General features: G+C 39.8%; 2 protein-coding genes across 4 annotated transcripts in view; both read right to left on the bottom strand.

Moving 5' to 3' along the window:
• PHYHIPL (phytanoyl-CoA 2-hydroxylase interacting protein like) overlaps positions 1–10,773 on the bottom strand; it is a 124,824-nt gene extending 114,051 nt beyond the window's left edge. The window contains exon 1 of one of the 2 annotated variants that reach the window (XM_090144826.1): positions 6,303–10,773. In XM_090144826.1, coding sequence (XP_090000952.1) covers positions 6,303–6,336 — 34 coding nt within the window. In that variant the 5' untranslated portion in view covers positions 6,337–10,773. Of the gene's footprint in view, positions 1–6,078; positions 6,264–6,302 lie in introns of those variants that run through there. The other variant, XM_090144829.1, reaches the window with a different exon arrangement.
• Positions 10,774–10,871: 98 nt separating this feature from the next.
• BICC1 (BicC family RNA binding protein 1) overlaps positions 10,872–21,278 on the bottom strand; it is a 96,591-nt gene continuing 86,184 nt past the window's right edge. For both annotated transcript variants that reach the window (XM_031608689.2, XM_090144823.1), the window contains exons 18-21: positions 19,856–20,009; positions 17,195–17,355; positions 14,997–15,096; positions 10,872–13,741 (exon numbers count right to left, since the gene is read on the bottom strand). In XM_031608689.2, the coding sequence (XP_031464549.1) occupies positions 13,611–13,741; positions 14,997–15,096; positions 17,195–17,355; positions 19,856–20,009 (546 nt within the window). In that variant the 3' untranslated portion in view covers positions 10,872–13,610. The remainder of the gene's footprint in view (positions 13,742–14,996; positions 15,097–17,194; positions 17,356–19,855; positions 20,010–21,278) is intronic.

The raw sequence follows: 21,278 nt of genomic DNA, 5'->3' as shown, positions 1-21,278 counted from the left end.
GTTGGCTGCTACAATGATGTCTACTTTACCAGCAGGACTGTAAAGAGGCACCTAAGACAAATATTAAGACATAAAAATACCTAATAAAGTGTTGGCCTAAATTGAATTTGGACTATATTTTGGCTCCCTAACAAGAGCTGAGGCACGCTGGTACTGGTTTCATTGGTGAGAGGTTAACACCCTAACAATTAAAATTCTTTGCATGCTGATGTTTTCCATTTGTTCCTTAACAGTGGAAATAACCATAGAGACTTCACAGTGATTATTCCTAGTGCGTAAGAGCAAGAGCTCACGTGATGTCCTTCCTCAGGGGTGTTTCTGTTGTTTCTGTCTGGCAAGGCAGGCAGCCCCAGAGGCAAGAAGAACAGGACAGCAGGGCCCAGGGGTTCCTCTCCCACCTGGCTGGCAAGCCAATGCCAGAAAACAGTTACCTTCACAGCCCTCACCTAAAGGTGACGCAGAGCCCTGCTTGTCCTGCAGGGAACACGCATACAGTTCTGCTGATGGTAGCAGGCAACATCTTCCTGAGGAGCTGCTCTGTTTTCTCCCATGTTCACAGTCATCTGTTTGTTTTGAAACAGTGAAAAAGCCTCTACTGCCCTCCAGACAACGTCGGTGCAGTGTCAGTACAAAACATCCCTCTCCTCTGCCTCTATCCAGACACCTCACCCTGCCTGTGTCCAATGGGTGGGAGGAGAGCAACTTCCTTTTGCTAAATCTTCCCCCTCTGATCTCACTTTGGTTGCTTCTGGACAAGCCTCAGATTGCATACCTCTCCCAGCCACACGCTCTGCTGCTTTCCATACTGTGGCTTCCTGGTCATGAGAGCAACCCCAGGGCATGATGCGCTGCCCCAGCTGCTCTACATCAGCCACGTCTGGGGGCTGGCAGGAGCCCCCAGCAACCTCCCCAGTACACCCAAGGGCTGTTCAGAAGACGAAGGTCAATGAAGCGATGTGCTGCATGTTCTTTTTTGTTCCTAACAGCATTCCACATGCTAGGAAATAAAGGTTCAGAACAACTAACTGGCCCCTAATACTTGCGATGCTGAACTTGTAGATGTTTTACCGAGAGATATCAGTGCCCGAGAGGAACCTGGAAGAAACTGCAAATGAGCAAGCAGAACTACTGCCAGGTTTTTAAAATATTGCAAACTTTTAAAATATATTACTCAGAATACTTAGAAAAAGGTAAAGAGATCTCTATTTCAGCAAAGTTGACTTGAAAAATCCTGCATAGGGTGTATGGTTTGCAGTTTCTTCTGGATATTTTATTATAGGATAAGCATTGGTTCATTCTCTAAATATAAGTATGGTATGTGATACATGATAATAGTGACCAAAGCAGAAGACTGACAGGGGTGGTGCACACTTGTTGGCTCATGGGCTAAGGCAAGCTGAGCCTTTCCAGAGCAAAGTGTGAGCTGGGCCAGGACAGAATGTCAGGCAACAGCACATCCCACAGGCACAGAACGCTGGCTGGGACATGCACACTTCTGTTAGGGATGGGAAAGCTTGCACATGCCGGAGTCCTGAACACTGTGAGGGGCAGACAGACAGAAGTCCTGGATCTGCATACAGAGCTCCTCCCATTTGCATAGTAATCACCAAAGGAACTCACGCACCACTAAACAGGTGGTCTTTCCCCTCCCTTTGCACTCCTCTCCCCACAGCCACCCATCACCTGCTGAAAACATGACTGCCATGCTGCAGGCATCCCTCCTGGCAGCACCTAGCAAACTGCAGCCCACTGACAGCAGGGACAATCAGGGCCCAGCCTCAGCTGCCTTCCCCAGTGCCGTGCTCGCACCATCCTCCCCACCACAATGGCAACAGAAGAGAGGAATTCAGCACTGAGAAATGCTACAACCCATCCAAAAACACAAGCCAACAGAGCGGGCGGCCAGCAGGGGCGTGTAAGTATGCAATACGTGACAGTGTGCTGCGTTTTATTAAGCAGCAAAGCACCTCGCCACAGAGAGCCGTCTCCAGAAGGTTCATTTCCCTGCAGTTGATCGGCAGCCCAGCATCCAGGCTCACGCTGCTCCGACCCAGCATGCGTGGGAGGGCCGCTGGCAGCAGTAACAGTGATGGGCGCCAGCGTGTGATGGTAAAGCGCTCTCAGTGCAGAGGAATCAATGCGTTCCTCAGAGAAATGCCAGATACTGCCCCAGTCCTTCACTCCGCTTCTGGTGCTTGAGGCTGGGACGCGGGGAAGTCACTGCCTGTGTGCACGGCTCTCAGCAGCCCCATCTGCACCCTTGCTTTCGTCAAAGCCTTTAAATTCTGAGCTTTTTAACACAGAAAAGCTCCTTTCAGACAACGGCATTTTTATTTTGTGGTTGTTTTGTGTTTGACTCTGCAATCAGGAAGGGGACCGCGCTGTCCCCATCCCCCGGTGCCGGCCGCACAAACGTCTGCCTGCAGGAAGGCCGCACACAGAGCCATCGCCTTCCCGTAAGTCAACAAACAATGTTTAGAAAGGTCTGTGGTGTGGGAGGATTTCCTAACGCAACACAAGTCAGACTTAAAACACATGCCTGCTCTGGTAAAGTTAATAAAGCAACAAGGCCACGCTGTAAAACAGATAGAGGAAAACAAGAACTTTCTCCTGATGACTTCATCCCACAGGGGTCAGCTGCAGATCAAGGCAGATTGGTTGGGAAGAAGCAGCTCTGGAGATTCCACGGAGAACTCGAAAGGAAACTTGTAGAGTTGAATAACAAAAACAACATTTTTCTTATAAGATTTCCCAGCACTGTACCATAAGAGCATCACTCACAGGGTGTCTGTCGCAACAGTGAGCCTGGCACGAGCACCAGGGTTTTTTTCACTCCTCTCTTAAAGCATGGACAGCACAATAACAGGGAACACGTGGCCTATCTCATGTACCACATTCACCCGTTACTCATGCAGTATTAGTGCAGCTTAACACTTCAACATGCAAGCAGCCAGGCATTTGGCTGAAGCAGCCATGTCACCATGGAGATCTGCCCCCAGCCTGCAGAGCAGGAGGGAGGGATGAATACCAGGAATGGCAGGACTTCGGAAAAAGATAGTTACAGAATTAAATGGACCTTTTCTCTATGTTCTCAATGTAACTATCAAATAAAAGCTGAACCAGTGATGTGGAAGTTGGTGAGTAATCTGCTAGAAATCAAGTTCTACTCACAGCTTTCAGCTGAGCAGCACTGGGCAGGCAAACCTTGCCTGGCCCCACTGTGGCTATTCCGAGGTATGCCATCTGCTCCCTCCAAACAGTGCTTCATAAAACAGCCTTCTTTAGTTGTTTTAGGGTACCCTGCATGCAAACAAAGTGCTTGTGCAGCACACTGCAGTTGTAAGAGTTGCAGTCATTCTTCCATTGCTTGGAGTGCAATACATGGTTCACATGTATCACGGGGAAGGTCTTTGTTTCTACAACTTCACTGCCTCTACAGGTGAGCCATCAGTTCATCTTCCAATTTTCAATAAGTAGTTTGTTGTAAAAAAAGTGCATTGAAATCCCACTGTCATGTATATGAAAAAAAATACTCTTCTGTGGTTCAGTATAAAAACACATGCGCTTATCTTAACTCCTGCAATGAGCTTTAACCAACACACTTAATCTACCTTAAGCTTTAGTGCAAACAACAGGAGATCCACTAAATCTCTTATTTCCAGTCTTGTCTTCAATTCAATATTAACCACTGAAAACAATAACGATACTCACAAGAACATCATTGCTGCCAACTCACTATGGCTTCTCAAGAAACAGCTTCCCAAGGCTATTTAGAACGCAGTATGACAATGGTAGAAATAAATCAATCACAGGCTCCCTAACCTCAGCTCAAGTCTTTCACCTTCTTTCCTAAAAGCAGGCAAACCACACAATCAAAGAAAAACATTGAAATAGAAGTTACTGCAATTCCACAGACCATGTAAAATAACTAGTGCCAATAGTTATTTGGCACTGAAGTGTCTAAACTACCAAAACATTTAACTTGTTTTCTTCAGTTAAGAAGTAAGAGTAATAGACAAAGAAATTCAGTGTCATTGACTATGGAACTCTAAGACTGGAAGAAGTTTTAATAAGCAGTAAGTCACCTTCACACACTTCGCTAGCTGAAAGACCTCTAAGCATGCAATGTTTTTACTTAACCCTGTAAAAGTCTGTTTTAAAGTCTCCACTCTGCATAGCTGTGCTGATCTAACCACGCCCACCATTTCAGCTGTAACAATACTGTTTCCCGCTGGCTCCCAGGTCCCTGTGGAACATGGCTGCTACACATCTGCTGGTGAGTCCTGATGGTGCGTCCTCAACCTCAGAGCTCAGGGACAGGTTTTAAACCACCATTCACAGGTAACTGCCTTCAAACAAAGCTTCAGCAGCGTTGTGCAAGCAACTCCTCCAATGCAACCTTAGTCTACTACAGCTTTACACACAAAGGAGAAAAAATTGTTCACTTAAAAGATTGATCAGCAGCATTCTATAGGAGCTTCCTTTACTGCTCACGACCTAAACCTGAGCTGCAGCCACCCCTGGTGTTTCTTTAGCACCAGAAGCTCCTTACCTCCCTACATACAGCTCTCACTGCACAGTGAGTGCACGCCGTTTCTCAGTACACCAAACATGTCAGCTCTAAAGTCCCAGCACACAGCTACAGTAGGAGGGTCAGCCCCACAGCTACCCAACAGGACACTTATTTCCACAACAGACAGTAAAACTTGAGAAGCAAAGAAGAAAATTGTTTCAATTTAAACACGCTCATTATTTGGCAGTGCAATCAACCAACAACTCTTAAAAAAACCAAACAAACGCAAATATCAAAACCCTCAACATTCAAAACTGAGTCATTTGGAATTATGTTAATTTGTGCTCCTTACTTGTTAGGGATATCATGGCAAAGCCATCACTAACAAATAGCTGCTTGCCACAAGGCCAAGAAGCTGATGTTTCCACACTGACACAACTGCTGCCATCACAGTCCCAAATCTGGGATCTACAGAGATCACTTGGGAAGTTATGAGGAGATAGTAATGTTTCATTATTTTGGACTACTGCTTAGGTGAATAAATTGCAAGAAAACAAAGGGACATAGATGATGCATGAGGTGAAACACAGGCTAACCTAGAAGCTTCTTTTCTACCATTTTTTTTTTTCTCTGAAAGTTGTAGAAGAGGGTTCTTTTTCCAGCATTATTTTAAAACTTAAAATAGGAAGTACAGCAATTATCCAAATTATGCACTCAGATATTTTAGTGTGACTTGTCCCAGAAACAACAACAGGCTCTGGATGTTATGCAGAGGTTTACGGAACACTGAAAAACCCTTATATACGTGCATATGGGCTGATGGAAATCCTCAATTCTGTTATTTCACTTCAGTTAAAAAAGAGTCAGAAAAGGCCAGAAGCAAGGAAAACCTCACAACGTCACTAGGAGCTCACTACATTTCTGCAGTGCCTCGGGCATCTCCTTCTCAGCATTTGTTGCTCTCCCCCAGCCCAGCCCTGCCCAGCACCTCCTGCCAGCTCTCCATCTGCTGCCACAGCAGGGCACTGGGAGAGCTCTGCTTACACGTCACGCTGCTGAGCGCTGGAAATTTCTGCCATCTGCTCTTGCCTTTACTCCCATGCTCCACAAAAAGTATCAGACTCTAGAAGAATTGCTTTACACTTATCAGACGCTTAAAGACATTAATTTGAATTGCAACTGCTTTCAATTGCTCTCATATTCAAGCAGACATAACAGACAAGCACAGACTAAGAAATTATGATGGATCGAGTTGTATACATATCAATATCCAGATATATGCAAACACCTACTCCAAATCTGCTTCTTACAGCAACCTCTCTTTTATTTGGATGACTCTTTAACATGTGCAAAACCTTTCCCTCCCAACGCCTCAGTGCATCGCACAGCATCAAACACAGTGTCACACACGGTGGCTGCAGCCGTGTGACTTCAGGGAACTGCCTGCACCCACACCAGGCCTCAGTGAGGCTCCACGCACAACATGAAATAGCTCCGTTTACAACACAGCATTTTAAAACAAATTAAAAGCCAGCTTTATAAATTGCTAGTAAAAAAGGACTTACCTTTGTTGCTGCTGCTACTGCTGCTGCTGCTGCTCCCCAGGGCAGGCCCACACTGCTCCCTCACACAGCCCACAGCCCCACATCACAATGCACAGGGAAGGGTGGGCCCTGAGGCAGCTATTGCTCACAATGGGCCCCACCTGGGGCTGGTTCCTCAGCAGCCTCCCCAGATGCACGTCATCAGCACAGAGCCTTTATTCCCACACAGCTCCCCAGATCCTTACCTTTGTGTGTTACCAAGCATGGCTGCATCTCCATGGGCTGCAGGGCTGACGGAGGGGTGGCAGCAGGCGGGCGCCATCTCTGCTTGGTTAAAGACTGCAAAGCAACGGCGTGGGCAGTGCTGGGAGTCCCCTCAGGGTGCCTTTAGAGCTGCTCCCAAACACACCCTGCAAGAAGCAGGGGGCAGCAGGGCCAAGGAAGGATTTAGTGCCTGTACGGGATGCCCAATAACCTGCCAAAGGGCTGAGGGTGCTCTGTGAGGAGACACCAGAGCCTCTGGAACGTTCCGGAAGGCTCCAGCTGCCCCACACAGAAGGCATAGCTGAGCACTCCAGCAGAATCTGATTAAAGAGAGGGCAAAGGCCCCACAGGGCAGCAAAGAGCAGGAAAAAAAAAAAAAAGCATGAAAGATGAATTCTTATGATGTAGAATTGGCTTTAAGTCAACAAAAAGGTGTTGCATGCAAAATTGCAGCATGCATGGAAAAAAAAAGAAAGAGTGCTATTGTGGTGTTTGTTTCTGTGCTTAAGCACAAGATGACACTCGCTAGTTTCCAGCAAAGGGAAAAGCTGACCTGGTGAAGAGTTAGAGGTCAAGCACAAGAGCTTTCAATGTCTTTTTGATCTTTCTACACACCGCCCATGTCGAGGGGCACAAAAACACACCAGAAGAGTTACGGGAAATTGATTTTCCTTCAGGAGCCATAAAGCAGTTCACATGCCTTGCAGCAGAGTCTGTGAGCTTAGAAAATTTCAATTAGATAAAAAATGCTTAAAAATGAAGCACTGAAGCAGTAGCAGGTGTAGAAAGGGAGGTGGAAGGAACCCAGCCTGTAGCTCATTGTCACAGCAGGCCAAGTTTCGATGTATACAGCAAATGTACATAAAGATACACACAAACCTAGGATACAATGTCTCTCTAGTACTCAATTCCTAGCACAGCCTCAAAGAAAAAACAACAAACCAACAACAACAAAAAACAATCTCAAAAACAATTTAACAAACAGAAACAGACGTAAAATGTCTTGAAGCTTAGAAATTCATCACAAAATATGGAGCAGAGAGGAGAGCTGGAGATGTTGTGGTTCACAGTTTTCAGCAGACCAACACAGCTGGAGGAAGCACTGGCACTAGGAACTATGTCATATGCAATCCTGGATGTGGGGTCTCTTTACATTGTCTCTGCAGCAGTTCCAGAAAGGATTAGCCACATATATTGATAGATAATTGAAGAACCGGGACACACTGGTCAGAGTAGCAACATTACTGACAGAAAGGAAGCAAGGAAGAAATGTACTGTTGTACTCCAATAATTAATGTTAGGATGATGGGGGTAGACATCGAAGAGTCTATGATAAATGATGTATCTATTATTGTTTACAGGAGTCACTTTGCCCAATCTTTTTACAATTGTACCAAGAGTACCATGCAACAGAACAGATGCTCCTCTTTATTAAGATATGTAAAAAAAGAACCAGACAAGTAAACAAATATTTCCTTTAATTATTCTTCAGTCACAAGCACCCATCTGAGGAAGCGACGCCCTCATCTTTACTGGCTTTGTATCATTTTATCCTTTACAGTGTGCTTACAATTTTGTTTTACCCTGCCTAGCAATGACCACCAGCATCTGTACCTTTACTGCTATAGTTCACAGACTGCTGAAGTCCATAGAACAAGCAAAGGAAATAGGAAATACATCTGCCTGAAAATTTGAAGTTCCTCAGAACATCCCAAGAGTAGTCCTCTGAAAATTGACTGCTCACCAGAAAAGAGAGTAGAAACTAGGGCCAAGTGTGGGAGAGCCAAGATCTAGGAGAAGCGAGCAGACAACACCAGCAGCCAATAAAGGCAGCAATGCCAGGAGTGTTATTTCCAGTCTAGTCATGACTTTTAAATCCGTTCAAAAAAAATTATTCTCATCCATGCTAGTGGTTCTGGACAGCCTCTACATTAATCACTTGCAGGAAAACAAGTCAACATTGTGCTGGGGCAAGCAAAAAGCTCATGAAACTTCATGTAAAATTTAAAAGTTAGCTGTGTAGCATTTAGAATCCAAGTACAATGGAAAGAAAGCACTGGTTCAACAACAGAGCATCTGCAACCACTTTCAGTGAAGATGGAAGATAAGCTGGTGCTAGAGGAATGCCCAGGAGGAGCCTTTGTGCATGATAGATGCCTTCAGCATTCCAGTTTCCTGACTATTGTCATCATTTGGTAGGAGAAACACTGCTGAGACTACGATATTTTTAATATACTTGCACAGAAATATTTATTGGCCCACAGAATAGTTACCTAATTGTCCCCCATCCAGTTTCCAAGCAAGATTCAAATTCATTAACAATTTAGGATCACTTAGTGTTATCTTGGTTTGTACTGACTTCTAGATGCTGGACAACACAAGCATTTTTCAGAATCACACAGATCAACATTTTAAGTAGTGAATAGCAAAGGAAAAAAGAATCCTGCTAGATGAAAAGATTGCAGCTATTTTGCTGAATCTGAATTTTGAATGTCATTTACTTTGAAATGGATTCTTTCTCAGGTTCTCTCTTTTCCTATAATGTGAATGCACTATGTACAGCAAGTTTTACTGTATTTCATGCTGGTTAACACTGAAGGTTTCTTCTATCATTTGTTTAAAATAACTTACGTCTTTTCTTTTTACATACTTTCCTATATTGTCTGTATACAGCTTGAGACTATTTTCCTTGGATATTTCTGTTTTTAGGAACCTTAACTTAGTACCATGTCCATGTCAGGCCTCTTCAAATTCTTCTGCCCTTGTTACAAAAAGAATTGATTTCCTTGTCATAGCAAAATACTGTAACAACATCCATATCAGTTGATGATCCTTGGGTTTCTATAATAGTGGTAACATTCCTTAAAACATTCATCACTGATTGTTAGAAATGACAAATTTTTACTTCATTATATAATTGGTTCATAGTGTGTGTGTGTTATGTTATGTTTTGATTTTGCCATCTGTTAAGTTTCCATGAAGTTGCAACACAGTTTTGGCACAAACTAAGTAATTTCCATCACATTGTATTCATCTCTTCTCATGTTTTGGTCAAACATCTGGAATCGTTCTGCATCTCTCAGTAGAGCAAACATTACCCAAATCTTAATCCACAGAAGAGCAGAGAAACTTGACACTAGGTGACGCTTTGACTCATGTACTAGGTTCTGCAACTTCATAATCAAGTATATTAATTTCCCAGCATAATTAAACCTACTCCAATTTAATAGCGTCAGATAACACTTCTAATAATTATATATAATAATTATAATTATATCAGAAAGTAGGAGAATAACAAAACAATCCACTGTAAATACATATACGTGCAACTCCAAGAATTTCAGAGCATTTTTTTGGACTGCTTTAAGAAACTGTATACAGCTCGGAGAATCCACCTCTCTTCTCTTGCGTACTGTCAAGATTTCTTACTAAGACATCCTCTTCAGACAGAAGACCATCAGCTTTCCTTATCTGAAAAGTTGAAGAGAGAGGCATTGAGCATCTCTACAAAGCCTCTTTGCTCAAGAAGCAATACTGTTTATTCCCTGCCACGATAGCTGCCAGAAACACTGCTTCCACTGCAAGAAAAGCGGCTGTCAAACTCTCATGCACCACCACTGCTCCTCCTCTTTCCCATACTATCTTAACCACTCTGCTAAATGAAGCCATATAGTAGTCCCACTGTAAGCAATATTTTCAAGTACACAGTTTGCAAAGGAAACTCATTTGAGACCCCTGTAGCTAACTATTGCTCAGGCAAAGGTGCAGCATTATTTGCAGGTCTAGCTGCCTGCACAATTTTCACTCAGTTTATGCCAATGCCTGTTAAATAGTTGATCCCCTCATCATTTCCCTAAATAATTATGAGGCGCAGGAAGATAACAGATTTTTAAAAGGTCAGTGATCCAAGAAAACTGTAATTTGAGTAAATGGAAAGAAGTCTGTACAAAATTCACAAAGAAAGCAAACATACTGGAATAATGAAATGTCTAGATTTACTCTGTCAATTAAGTAAAACTAAATGCATGTTCCTACATTGCAAGCACACAGACAAGACTGACTTGCAACAACCTAAATATTACCCACGTGCAAAAGCTAGGTCTCTTGCTAGATTTCAGCTGGTTCCATTGACAGCATCCTAAATGAAGGATTCCTTCTGTTTTTCAAAAATTGAGCTCTTTCACACTGCATGTGAAACTACAATGATCTCCACAAAAGAATACATACAACCAAAGTAAAATCTGCACAGTACTTAAAATGAGATGACCGAAAGAATGAAACCTGCATAAGCTGAATCATTAACACCTGGCTCTGACCTGAACCTGAAATAACTCCTTTTGCATGTTTTTTAAACAAAGTACAGCCAAAAAGGTATTCTTATTTAGAAGTTAACCGTATTGAGTGCGATACGGAAAGAACAGTCAAATGCAGTACTACTGTGTGAAAGAAACATTGCAATTCTATGAAATACTGCTTTTGATACTTTATTAACAAGCAAGCATCCCTGGAACTGGGTTTAAATGAAAAAATACTTCATCAACCAATCAGAATACAAGGCAGTTATATAAATTTATTTTATGCAACATTGATTAGTTTTGAAAATTCCCATTTTTAAATGTTTTAATTTCATCTTTTCTTTATTTTTTAAAAATCACTAAAGGACACAACCCACAAAAATACAATCTGTATCTGCTCTATATTTACAGATAACTGGTCACTATTAAGGCACAGATTTAAAACTAACATTTTTATGTAATAAGTCAAATATTTGTGCATAATATAACACTAACAATACGGTATGCTGTACTGTCATATTCCCTTTGTGGAATTAAAATAAGTGAGAAATTTTCTTTTTCCAGTGTGTTTTTTTTTTGTGTGTGAAGCCCTATTGAAAATAATGTTGTTAATGGGAAATTCTTCACTTTGGTGTAGATGATATAAGCACTGCTCAGGAAAAAACCACATCAACTTAATACTGTAGTAAGTTCAATTTCCAAATATATAGTACTGTCTAGATACATAGCATGTACTTATGAAAGATTAAAATTTAAGAGTGTAAAGGTATTCTTGATGCTTTTAATTTTAGACAAAGCAAGCAAGAAGGGGTTGCAGAAAATTCTGTACAAAGTGTTGCTGAGTATGTCATTAAAATACTTTACAAAACGATCGTAACTGAAAACAACTTGATTCTCCAACGCTAGTCTTAAAAATGGAAATGTTTAAATGAAAGCTCATGGGTAAGCACATAAGTCAGTCCACGTCAGTGGAGCCAACTTCATGCTTATAAGCAAGCACAAGCGTAAATACTTCTTGAATTAGGAGTTGTGGCTTCCACAAGGGTTTGCATGAAGTTGCTCTTGCCTGTGCAACACACACACAAATACCTCACAGATAAGTGGATATTTACCAACAACATTTGAGCATAAGAATTGATGTGAACAGCTGTGTGCATTAAGATGCAGTTCTATCCATTCCAATCTGAAAAACAATTTTCAAACCCAGAGAAAGCTACTGCTATTTGATCACAGTGGAAGTCACCCAGCTATACACCATTAAGTAGATATGGCTGAAGTAAGTACTGAGCAGTTTCTTTTTGCTAACCACAAGACTTTGTATTATTGCTTGATCATCTATGCCCTCAAGTAACAATTTCTTTAAATTCCCTTCGTGTGTGCAAATTTATCTATACATCGCTGTTTTCTCACCTTGAAAGAATTATCCTTGGAAAGTGTCAAAACTATTTCTCACCCATTTTTGCATAAAAACCAACTACTGTAAATGTTACTCTAATGCCTTCTGTTTAAGAGCACTTGAAGTGGTTTATGTCCATTCTCAAAAGGCTTGTACACCGAACATAAATAATACATTACAGTAGAGGTAATTCACAATATTTCTCATGGGAATGCTTTTCAAAAACATAATGCTTGGAAATGTCATATTGCATTGCAGAAAGAGGCACTTTAGGAAGTCCTTCATTGTACGAGAACCCTTCATAAACGCACAAGACACTTGTAAAGACATAGGAATAATATTGACAAATTATTTGGACTTTCACAGTATAAGAATGCAATAGTTAGCTCTAGCCACTTATAACATGGACTCTGCTGAACATAACTTGTTTCAGAAATAGTTCATCTCCAGATTCTTAAACACTTCTGCAGCTGACCATTACAAATCTAAATTGAACAAAACATGCTATTACATCCATTTCAAGTTGGTCACTTAATTGCTGCATGCATATTCACGTAAGTAATATTCGTCATTTATTAAATGGCAACACTGCTGTCTTGTCAAATTAGATTAGTTCTGTTTAATCAAACTGACAGCCCGGAGCTCTAGTTTGATGAATGCCTTTCATTCTCTACCATAAGTCTGCAGTAGATCAGTACAATCTGTTACATATTGTAGGTGTATAGGATCTAAAAATAAAAGTCTGATATAAATAAATGTCCTTTAGTGGCAGGATACTAAAAATAGCCCTTTGCTTTGAGACAACCATTAAAAACAGTTTGAGCATAACAGGCAGCAGTTAAATACGATGACTGCAAAGGGTTAATATTGCAAGGTCCATTTTGGTCTTTCATTGCATCTGTTACAGTGAGTTTAATTGCAAGCAGCACTACACTGCTTCACCATAGCATAATAGGACTGGTCCGCTAGCATGTGGCTTGAGTTTAGAACAATTTCTTCAGGTAGCTACTGGGAGACAGAGAGAAAGGAAATATGCCTAAGAACCAGCTCCTAGTACCATTATAGTGAGATGTGACTTAATACAGGACCATCTGAAAAAAAATTTGATTAGTGCCAATATAAAAATCGATATGGAAATGAGAGGAATAAGTTTCCACAGGACAAGAAATCAGAACATGTAAAGTGCAGAAAGACCTCAATAATTATTTTAAGCAGTACCAGAAAAATCCATCTTGATAAAAAGCAAAATCTATGCTCTCTGGCATCCCAGCCCTTCATTCTTCCTTCATTCAACAAAGTAAAAATTCAGTGCATACATTATAGTTATAGGTAATAAAATACTAAACAAAGAACCTATATTATTATTATTGCAAAATCTGTCCAATCTACTTGAGTAAAACTTAACCCACATTTGGTGTTTTGAAAGACAACAGACAAAAAGTGTTTTCTCTTATTTTTGGCACAGTATTGTGCAGACAAAACGCTTTGGTCCTTGATACCCAGACTCCCAAAGTGCAGAGGGTGGTGTGCAGTGAAGGCTGTCCACAGGATTGCCATGTCCGTCTTTTACAGTTGTCTTTTTGAGCCACAACTTACTGCTACCAGCGACCGCTGACACTAGCAATGTCCGAATGATACTGACGTGGCAGTCTTCCACTTGCTCCACCTTCCAGAAATGAGGCACGTATGTTTGATGGATCAAAGAGTTTTCTTCGGTTTTTATTCAGTTCTGCACAGTTAAGAAAAGCAACTCTCATCAGAAATATAACATTTTCACCTAAAACCAAACCAAGACTTCTATTTACACGAAAATATTTCAGACAGAATGGTATCAACTAAAAATGTCAGCTTAGGAGCTGTTCAGGATAGTATAAGAGCCATGACTATGTAAGAAGCTGCTTGGGAAATGAGCTTCTATTTGTTTCTAATCTTAATTCACACAGGTGCAGTTAATACTACTTAGCAATGCTGATTTTGATCAAATTACCATAGCCAAAACAATTTTAAAATCTCCTGCTACCAGACTCAAAGGCTGCAATCTTCTGAAGAAAGATGTACATCAATGTATAATTGTAGCATAATCATGCTATGTAAAATAACAACAGAAAAGCTTATTAGCCTCTCAATCACTTTCTGATAGCCAGTTCTTTATTTTATACATAACATTGGAATGATTCTTCTAATAAAAATTCATATTAAAATAACAGGTGTTCGGCTGCAATTCAAGCAGGCACCCTACGTTTGTATTAGTAAATGCTCAAAGCCTTTCTCCTTTCCTCACCTTTCTTTTCTTGTGAGCAAACTTTTTAACAGATACAAAACTCTGAAGGATTACACAGATTTTTGTGACTGCTGCTGAGTAAATCCACTGTATTTTCATCTCCTTTACCCCATTGTTTTAAATGCAAAAAGCGCATACACTAACAGCATTATTAGAAGAGATGCAACCGGGAGGAAAGAACTGACAACCTGAAAAGTTTCCCAGTATAGATTTGATTCTGCCAAGATGGTGATAACAGAATTCCCATATAATAGAATTTCATGTAGCAGTATGTTATTTATTGCAATTAGAAAAAATACCTAGCTAGGCATCACATGCTAACTAAAATGCATTTTAAGAAACAATATTTTGTCTTCTTTCTGCACATAGGGTACAAAAAAATCTCATAATGGAAGTAAGCTGGAAAAATTCCAAGTAAGGTGTTTCATTCAGAACTATGCATTTTGTAGAAACAATTCACTTTGAACAAAAAAATTAAACAGAACACACCAGTGCACTTCTTCCAGCTAGGATGAGTGTGAAAGCTCCATTAAGTCTGGTTTCAAGTGCCTTCTGAGTTGAGTCACTATGACCTCTGTGGACTAGATTCTTAATTTCAATCTTACCAAGATCCTATGACTACTATAAACACACGACTCAAATAAGAAGAAAACAAAATACTAATAATCAACAAATGAAAACCTGTGTGAATCTGTTTCTTTACCTGAGATTGCAAGCAGCATTTTTCTTCTGGCACCAAAAGTGGTAATGCCTAATTCTTTCAAATCTTGATCAGTAAGAGTAAGGAAAGTTTGTAGATCAATCTAGAGTAAAAAGAAATAGGAAAGTTGGGCAAAACAAGTCTTTCTCCAAAACTACTAAGTTTTAAGTGTGGTACAGAATAGTCTCACTTTTTTTTCCCCTACTGCACTTAACAGTTTTTAGCAATCTGTGCTCTTCTCTGTACGTAAACAGCAATTGGTGTGTTCCAAATAACTTCCTCAAAGTTTCTGACCTGGCTATCTTTGACAGAAAGCAGTTTTAGAAAAGCACAGATGATCCAGTAATCGCATTTAACTTTGACTACTGAAATTAAGTATTTAGCAAAAATTCTGTAGCATAATTGGAAACAGCCGGGTAGATATGTCTGTAGGTACAGTAGATGACTTTAGAATAAGTCTTTTCAGACTTTACTAAGTTAGAGGATTATTGCCCAACTACTAGCAATGTAATTGAGTTAATTAAAGCACTAAGCATTTCACAACATAGAAAGCGTATGCAACCATGGATATTTGTGGCTTGTTGCTCCTCATACAACTTGACGAAATATCGTGAAAACTGTTTAGTTAGAAATTGCTCTGGCCAAACTGCTTGGCTCATCACACTTAATCAGCAACCCTTGAGATTAAAAAAATAAAAATGAAAATCCCATCAGACAAAAGCCATTTTTCGTGTTAGAAACCAACACAGTCACTTCTCTTTTTCAGGCACTGAGAGTAGCCTCACAATGATAGGAAAGGATTAATGACTGGCTAACATGGACATTATTAAATATGCAGAGGAGTAAAAAGGAAATAAACTTGCCAAATTACACACACAACTTACTGAAGCACAGCTGCATTTGTATTCACTCAGACTGAACACTGACCCCACCACACAGACTGGTTGCACAAATAAAATTACTCCACAGCAAAAAGTATGATTAGAGATGAGAAGCACTGGCAGGAAATGCACCAGATGCAGCTGCCTTGGGCTGAAACAGCAATATATTTCATTGGACCCAGGATGATTCTACGAGCGCATACGTGAGTAACCTAGAGTGCTGGAGAAGGTACAAATTTGCCTCATGCCTATCCTTGGAATCCTGCCATGTACACTCAAATGCACCTTGGTGCGTGCAAAGCACTTTTCCTCCCACAGAAGCAAACCTGAACACTGGTACACTACTTGAGAAACTCCAGTAAATGGAAGGTCCTCTTTGTTCTTTTGAAGACATGCACAGTACCACTAACAAGGCAATCTGTGCAAATATCCACTTAGCATGGTCTATTATGACAAAAAACATTCTGGTGCAATGTTGCTTGAGAACAGCAACTAGTGCAGACTTTATCACTGCCGATCAAGATGCTGAGTAGAAATACGGGTCCATGAAAAAAACGAAATCCATCTTCTCTCTTCCATGGGTTAGCAGCACTGACACAACTCACACAGACATACCTGTGCTTTACTCCCTAGTACACCCAATTCCAGCAGTGTGGTATGACACATACAGCTCCCCACATAAGATGACAGTGCTTTTATGAAAAGACCAGGTACTCTGTGTGTAAGCCAGCAAGTCTTGCACTTGGGCTTGCTGTCCTTTTGTGACACAGATTATCTGTCACCAAATTAAGTGACTGACAGATAACCAAATTGACTATACCTATATAGCATTCTGTGACCATGAAATTAGCACCTCACCTAAGGCGAGATATTGACTTAGTTGGTGCAGAGATGGAAGAGAGAAGGTCCCATAAGTGACCGGCCCAATCTTCCTGCTGGGAATGGAGGAAGTCTATTCAACTGTCACACAGGATGAAGCAACAAATGAATGTTCACACATCCCAGCTGTAGCTGAGAGAAGATGTTGCTGCTGAATGTAGACTGGATTTCCATAACCTATGCAGGAAGTTGACTGACAGCTACTAAATTCTGAGTATCATTCTGGTTTACAATTAAGAGCCAAGGTTTAAAACTTCCTTGAATGAAGGAAAAGATATCAGTTCAGTTTTTTGTATAAATCAAAAGATAAGTGATGAAATAGTACCCATGCTGAGCTGACTGGGAATTCACAAAAGATACAACACACCTTTGGTCAAGAAACAGAACTACTGTTATAAAATACACTATCAACACAAAGATGCCTTGCAAAAGAATACCGACCTCTTGCTGTTGGAATACGTCTGTATATTTGCCCAAACCAAGTTTGCTGAACAGCTCAGGCAGATCAGATCCCTTGAAGAGGCTGTTCAGGTTACAGCCATTGCTTCCAGTCAGCGAGGAAATGCAGTCCATGTAATTACTGCTACTGAGATAGTGTTCAGCTGAAAGGAAAGGAAGGGCAATTTTCAGTCATGCCACAGAAGTGCACAGTTCTCAGTCACAATAATTGCATTTGATTACCCCTTCAATAGCCAACTTAATTTTATTTAATAACAGAATGGAAAGGAAAAAACAAGACGCACATTTAAGTGGTCTGAAAGAACAAACAGATTGAAGTTATTTTTCTTGTTAACCTCCATATTTATTTTCTATTAAAAGATGTTCAGGTGAATCTTTGAAGCAATAAAATCACATTAAGCATTCACCTGGATATAATTTGCAACTCTGTCACTTTTTCCCCTCCTTAATCCCTTCTCCTCTTTTCTCCAGCAGGTATTTTGAAAAGCATCATTGCACATGAACACAACCAGCCTGTTCTGTTTGGAACAGGGATATCATGCCAAAGCATTCTTGGTAGCAAGAGTAACTGCGAGATTTGGTTATCAGTACATCACAGAGGAAAAAAGTAAAATAGCTTTATAAATACTGCATCTGGAAATATGCTATCTATATAATTTTCAATTACATTCCCTAAAAGGTATATTTAAAAAAAGAATTATGAGTTAAGTTTTCAAAAAAGAATTTAGTGAGCAATCCATTTCCTCTGCACATACATACTGATAGTACACAGCAATACTACACGACTGGACAGTTAACAATGATTTTTCCTCTTGTTGCATAACAAGAAAAACAAAGGTAGCTGCCCAGGACTGCATCAAAATACTGTAAACGGGGCCACTTGTTACAGACACTGGAGTATAGACTAAAAGGATACTTTTCCAGGTGAGTAAAATTGAGATTGTTCCAGAGCCTTCTGCTATAGTCTCCACTACTGACTGCCAACTGGAGGCTGTAAAAACACCACTTCTCACATGCATTATGCTAGGGTTCTTATTTTCTGGGAACAAACTACTTAGAAAGTCTCCAGACTTCATTTGACCCCACGTGCTTCCACCAACCTTGGCTTTGTTTTGAAAGAGAGTTTTATAAGATAGCAAACTATTCAATGTTCAGTGTTGAAATTATGAACTTCAGGTTTGACAAATGAAGCAATTACTGTGCTTGCATTTTAGACTTTAAAAGGGGGTGCCTTCATTTCTTCTGCATCAGAGGAAAATACTAAAAATACCCAAAAAGAAATTAATGATCCTATACTTAGGGCAAATTATGCAAGACAACATATTAATAGAAACAAAACTATGAGATTCTTATTAGTGAGGCAATCATGATGAATTATCATAAAAACAAAGCAGAAGTTCAACAGCACTATGTGACCTTAAGGTCTTGCATTGTAGCACTCCCGCACACTCTCACATTAAGGTAAGCACAAACATTACTCCAGCCAATTCATAGCTGTTTCTTTCATCTCCTTCCTTCCCCTGGAAAAAGCTACAGTGACAGCAGTCTGAGGATTCCCACACTGCCAGTACATTCAAATTACTAATTTTATTCTAATGCTTAAGTAAATGCATTTTCAGTCCTTATTTGATTAAGCCAAACTTTCATTTTATTCAATTTACATGTAAATACTGGCATGATTTTAAAAGAAATTTTTCATCTCTTCTATACTATGAGTATTTAAAATACTGCATGTGGCCATTCATTGTTGAACTAATATACTTCTTAGAAATATATCATATACCAAGTATACCAACCATGAGCATTTACTCAAATTGAAACTACCCATTCTTATGATGTCCAACTTTATTATTCTTACCTGTGTACTTTGCAATTAGTCTGGGATTTAGGTTTTATTCATCTTTAAGAACAGAAAAAAGTAAAAACAACCATAATGCCCTCAGACAGTATGGTCCCAAATTCTCTATACCTTTTTTTTTTTGCTGTCTTTCAGAAAGGCATATATTAAGTTACTGAAAAATGAAATGAAGTTTCAAACAATGTGGATGAAGTAAAGTTTTGGTCTGTAAACTTCTTTTTTTAAAAAAAGGAATTAAAATCCTTACAGCCTGCAACCAAAATCATGAGAGTTTAAAGCATGTACTAGGCCTAACCAAATACATAATTTAACATTATTTTTATCACCATGAAGAGAATGCTTTAAAATTCACCATCAGCACAGCTTGTAGTTGCTACACCAGCAAGCAGATAGCCCAGTAAAAGCCTGGCTGTTACTGCACTGATAACAGCAGAATGATGGTAGTCTAGAAAAATGCTCTTAATGAGGCTGTACACCTTGAAAAAGCCTTCCAAGACAGCAAAGAAGTTTTAGCAAGAACGTCTTGAATTTAAAAAATTTCCTCAAACGTTTTCCTTTTGGACCATTACTTGTATACTATGTTAAACAATCTTACATATGCTTTCACTTTCCAATTTGTAAAACAACAACAGAAAAAAACCCTTAAGTTTATTAATTTATTTTACAAGCAACAGTAATTTGAATCCCTAGTGATGTAGTCAGGAAACACAAATATTAGAATAAATATTTACTGTTATCAATTGGATTTTAAAATAATAATAATCAGATTTTAGGACATTATTAACCTGATTTATTTTGTTTCCTCTTGGGGCTGGCAATTGAGGATACAAATTCATGAGCTGTGGGTCCAAGGCCATTACGATCTCTCCAGTTATCAGATTCACTGCCAGTTCCCAGGTGCTCCCGACTGTTGGATCGTGAGAGAGACATCGACGAACCCTGCAAGTCACAGAAAGAAAATATGGGCAGAAAACAGAAGTTTAATTGTGATTCAAATGTTTTCTTTGAAGCAGTTCAGTTAAAAAAATAGCTTTAATGCTTTTAAGCATCTTCTTGGCAGTTGATCAATTGGAAAATAATAGTAAACCAGACGCAAAAACAGCAGGTGTTTAAAACATATGTGGTTTAAGGATTTCAAATTTTCAAAGAAGTTTAGAGACCACACTTCAAAATAAATTTCTCAGTATTTCTAAGTTCGTTTCCAAAGGTTCCATGGTATCACATTCTCACACAAATTATAGACAAAGCAGTCTGTATACTGTATCCCTTCAAGGCAAACAGGCCATTAGTTGGAGAGAAGTGGATCCATTATAAGCTACTTGACAACTATGTTGTATAGCAACAATTCTGCAACAGTTTGAGATTTTTTTTTAAATAGATTCTCATATTTCTGTAAAGACCATTATCAACTTTCATCAGCACTGCTAGTCAGTGCTCCCAATTGGCAACGTTCCCTTAAAAGGTGCAGTAAATTATGGAATTAGGATGGACATATCCCCAAAATTGGGGTGATACCACACCTGCATGAACTGAAGACAATTCAGTGAACGACTTAACCCCATGTATTTGCATCAAATCCTAACTGAAAAGCACAACTTGAGAGCTAAAGAACTTTTGTACTGCTCAGAAAAAAATAAAATCAACACCTCTGCTGAAAAAAGCAAAAACTCCTTGCCATTGGCAAAATCAGGAAGGTGTGAACTAAGGTTAGTAAAACTTGACAATTGAAGAACAGAATGGATTTACTCCAAGTCTCCCGAACAAACAAGGAGACCGGACCTCTACATTGTCTTTGATCATTGTTACAGTTAAAAGTTTTAAAGCAAAAAAGATGTCTGTCAGTTTTTCTGGAAAACTGAATGTTCATAATATATCACAGCAAAGTTTATATGTTCAGTGAGCTTAGTTCACAAATTAACTACAGACAGTAGACTGTAATACCAACACCACATCTGTTCAAAGACTGGGTCCTCAGTGTATCCCACACAGTTCACATCAAAAACACATGCAGGAGAAGAAGGGTGGCTGTACAACTAATGACACTAATGACGTTGAAGGCTGCTAAGTGGAAGCAAGAAGCAAAGAATGAACCAAAGATATTTATTTTTCCCCCATGTTTCCACAATAGTTCATAGCAAACAAGAATGACAGGAATCCTAATGTTTCATTGGAAGGAGCTAAGTCTATGGTTTGTACACAGGCAGACTC

The sequence above is a fragment of the Phasianus colchicus genome, chromosome 8, assembly GCF_987193195.1.
Source record: "Phasianus colchicus chromosome 8, bPhaCol1.hap1.1, whole genome shotgun sequence".
Classification (NCBI taxonomy): Eukaryota; Metazoa; Chordata; class Aves; order Galliformes; family Phasianidae; genus Phasianus; species Phasianus colchicus.
This window is presented reverse-complemented; position numbering and strand designations above follow the sequence as displayed.